Source organism: Octopus bimaculoides, chromosome 8 (genome assembly GCF_001194135.2).
Source record: "Octopus bimaculoides isolate UCB-OBI-ISO-001 chromosome 8, ASM119413v2, whole genome shotgun sequence".
Classification (NCBI taxonomy): domain Eukaryota; kingdom Metazoa; phylum Mollusca; class Cephalopoda; order Octopoda; family Octopodidae; genus Octopus; species Octopus bimaculoides.
In genome coordinates this window covers 40,623,288-40,627,447 of record NC_068988.1, presented here as the reverse complement: position 1 = coordinate 40,627,447, position 4,160 = coordinate 40,623,288, and the positions used below count along the sequence as shown (strand labels likewise).

At 32.0% G+C, this 4,160-nt stretch overlaps 1 protein-coding gene across 1 annotated transcript in view; it reads left to right on the top strand.

Moving 5' to 3' along the window:
- Positions 1-670: 670 nt before the first annotated feature.
- LOC106867585 (galaxin) overlaps positions 671-4,160 on the top strand; it is an 18,275-nt gene continuing 14,785 nt past the window's right edge. Inside the window, exon 1 of the mRNA XM_014912499.2 lies at positions 671-817. Coding sequence (XP_014767985.1) covers positions 715-817 — 103 coding nt within the window. The 5' untranslated portion in view covers positions 671-714. The remainder of the gene's footprint in view (positions 818-4,160) is intronic.

Sequence of the window (4,160 nt, the reverse complement as noted above, 5' to 3'; positions counted from 1 at the left end):
AAAACACCAGGACTTACAAATATATATAACATACAGAAAATTGCACTACTGGGTACTGCACACATTCTACGCAAAACACTTTCAATACAGTAACCATAAGAGCATCACAGCATACCACAGCACATACCAAAGGCGCACAGAGCTGCGCTCGGTAGTGAAGTGAAAGCACGTTATAAAAATAAAACTACTGAACAATAATAATAATAATAATAATAATAATAATAATAATAATAATGATGATGACGATGATGATGATGATGATGATGATGATGATGATGATGATGATGATAATAATAATGATGATAATAATAATAATAATAATAATAAAAATAATAATAATAATAATAATTATTATAATAATAATTATAATAATAATAACAATAATAAAAATAATAACAACAAAATCGCTACTAATGACAATGACATCAAAAGGCATTGCATCATAATTACACTTCACACCATTCAGAGTGTATTTTACTTCTAAATTTTTCCTATCTATGCTGGATTTTATTATTTAATGAATGCATTCTTTGTTTTTTTCTACAGCACATCCGTGAAATATTCTCATGCATTAAATCGTGAACAAGATATGCAAGTAAAAATCTGGGAACTTTAGTTTACCTAGTCCTACGTTTTAATTTTTAGGAAGATATATAAATGCTTTTCGCTGCATATCAAAGTGAACTTGGATTCGAGAAGAAAATAGGGAACGTCATGTCCAACATTGTAATCATCATTGCCTCTGCTCTGCTTGCAGTCATTGGATCAACAACTGCCCTGCATTGGTCATATTATCATCAACCTCACCACCCAACTTGTAAGAAGTTTTTACAATTCTATATATGATTTTGTTCCTTTTTTTAGAGTATATAACAAACGAAAAAGAAAAAAAGTTAGTTTGTAGGTCTTATACATTTTCAAAGTTACAAGTATATCGAGATTCAATATCGATATGCTTCTATCGAGTTTAAAGTGAATTGTACTAAGATCCACGGTTTTATATAGAGTAACATTAAGTAAAATTCAAATCATAGAAATCGTTATTTCACTTTGAATATCACATAAGTATCATTTGGAATGTAAGGTAAGATGGATACACTTTTTCCACCTTAAAGTCGCTGGCGTTTTATTGCGAGAAAAACAAATGGTAAAATAAGCAACTGAATTTATTTATGCCCTGATAGGTAGATATTATGTGAGTACATTTTTATAAAAATACAACTCTCGGCTATAAAGAGTATTGGAAATAGGTTCATATTTTGTCAAATCCCATATAGAAAATTGCTGATCAGAAGTAGCATGAAATGTGGTTGTAAGCCTAATTTGAATTAGGTTATAGATTGGAAATCGAATGTTAGACGACAATTTTCATTGCTGAAGAAATTAAAATGCGCATACTGCTGCCAAAGTTATTACAAATGTTATGAGAGGGTAGAAAAAAAAAAGTAAAAAGAAATTGCATTTCGGTAGTTTGCTAGGTTCAATGACGTTCTAAGTTTTTAACTTATTCAGGGTGTCTGTTATCATATTTGCATTTGCTAATATATATATGAATCAACCATAAATCAACTATGTGTGTGTGTGTGTGTGTGTGTGTGTGTGTGTGTGTGTGTGTGTGTAAGTTTGTGTGTATACTAAGATACACACTAGAAGAAATCGCGCTATAGGAAACAAACAGCACCACAATGTCCTTGCAACTGGCACATGCTGTTAAATTTTAATTAACCTTTCCCGTTCTCTTTATCCTTATCCTGACTATCTGAATTTATATATGGCCGTTCATGTTAAATTGTATTGATGTTTTGTCGATACGTTGATGCATTTGTACGTTTGGAAATATGCAGTTGTAATACTATTGGAGACTTTTTATTTTTGTTATTTTTTGTTTTCTGTTTAAATATGGATAAACACTCAGTCTTCACGCGTTTGCATCTTATGCGTACGATAAATTTATAGTTACAGTTGTTTATGGTGAGAATGTAGAGTACTGTGAAAGTTAGTGTGTATATTTGGTGCCAGTGCAAATTAACTGATTAGTGTCAGCTATTTGCATATATGCGTACTAAGATCATGTTAGCTTACTCAATATAAATGTATATTAGAGTAATAAAGTAAGAAAGTAGAATATTTTGTATCATATGTATATGTATGTATGTATGTATGTATGTATGTATGTATGTATGTATGTATTTATTTCTATATATATATATATATATATATATATATATAATACTAAAACTCAAAGTTTGCTTTCTTGCCGCTTGATTAAGATGATAAAGATTACAAATAAAATAGTCATTTCCCCCCCCCCATCTAAGTAAAAAGAATCAAGTTGAAAATGTTGATTTGCGGAGGTATACATCAAAGTGTCATCGCAGCTACCGCCGTCCGTCCTTTTTTCTTACTTTGCTTTTTTTTTCTGTTAATAATTTATACAAGTTTCGGAATGCTGTGGACTGCAAGATAGAAATTTGCCCTATATTCTATGAGATATTTTTGGGATCCGCGGTACTTAATTTTTTTTCTTTAAAGGGGTAAAGTGTTATTATATTTAAAATAAAATATTAATTATTATCATCTTAATCAAAAGGTAGAAAAAAAGGCAGAAAAAAAGGCAGAGGGACTATCTCTTCATAGACCAAGATCAGTTACAATGGGAGGATTTGAATCTCATAGGAATGGAAAAACAAACAACAAATCGGTTGTACCTTATAATGAAACTCTTTAAAGAGCATTCAAATGCCATTTGCAGCGTTGAAATCGTTGCCTCAGTGAGGTCAATTAAGCAAGTACACGTTGACAAGAAATGACCAAGCTGCTGTTCAAATAAACAATGATAATGAAATTAGTTAATACCCAATGAGTAGGTATATTGGACCATCCGAAGCAGTTGCATTCATTTCAGGATGTTGATTTCATGAAAGAATACCTGCAATAGTCAAACTGCAAGTTCATATACCAGATATACAAAGATTATTGCTCAGAAATAATGAGGATATATATGACTGTCAAAGAACGTCATATGAGAAAAACATTGACAGAATTCTTTTTTTTTTATGCATGAATAATGACTTTGCAAATATATTACTTTATGCTGAATTATCCATGTATTTCATTTGGAACAGCAGTAACAAAGAATGGCAGAGAAGAAAGCGAGGAAAAATATTGAAGGCCATTTGAACGTTTTCAAAGAGGAAACACTTGGTTGTATTTATGTCGTCACACAAAAAGCAGGAGGACTGTATTATTTAAGAATTTTATTGCATGAAGTTCGAAATAAATTCGAAACGCCAAAAACATTTCCTTTCGTCCCAAGCGTCAAACTAATACACTTGCTTGTTCACTCACCTGTCTTTGTCTTTTGTTATCTTTACATCTTGGCTTTATAAATATTCGAAGCCGTGAGAAAATAATTCACTGCATTTTGTCATGGAGAAAATCTGTCACTGTAGATAGATTGGTGTAAACACACCAGTTCAGTTAGCAGTGATTCTTAACCAAACAGGCTTTCTTATGGGTTCGGATATGTGTCAAACATATTGAACTGATAACAAGTTTGTATTTATACAGATCACTGCCCAGCGCTTTTATATCATCGAGTAAATGTGGACAGAACTAAACAGAAAAAGTTCATCAGAAGAATCTACACAATCTTGAAGAGTTGTGGGAGCTCAGCCACAAAGAATCGCGTCTCATACCTGTGAATGTGGTAAATAATTAGTACGCATCTCTCCTCAGGCACATTGAAGCAATTATGCAAGCTAAGAGAAGCAACACGAAATATTAGCAATGTACAGTAAATTCTTGAAATGAACATTATGTAATAATTTCTATTATAGACATTTTTCTCTTTTAAAACACTGTATATTGTTTGGATTATGTGAGATGACCGAAAACTTTTGCACGGCCATTTTTGGTGTCGTTTCGCATATTCTCCTCTCATTCAGAACCCCTACTACAAAATGTAAGGATTAGGTATGGAAATGACTCCAACAGGACCAATGTTTCATCTGTAAAAACGCAATGTGCAATATCTAATTATAAGTTGAAAATTAGAAATTTACAATAGTTTAAAGTGGCCGAAGACTTTTGCTCGGTACTACACACACACACACACACACACACACACACACACACACACACACACACACACACACACA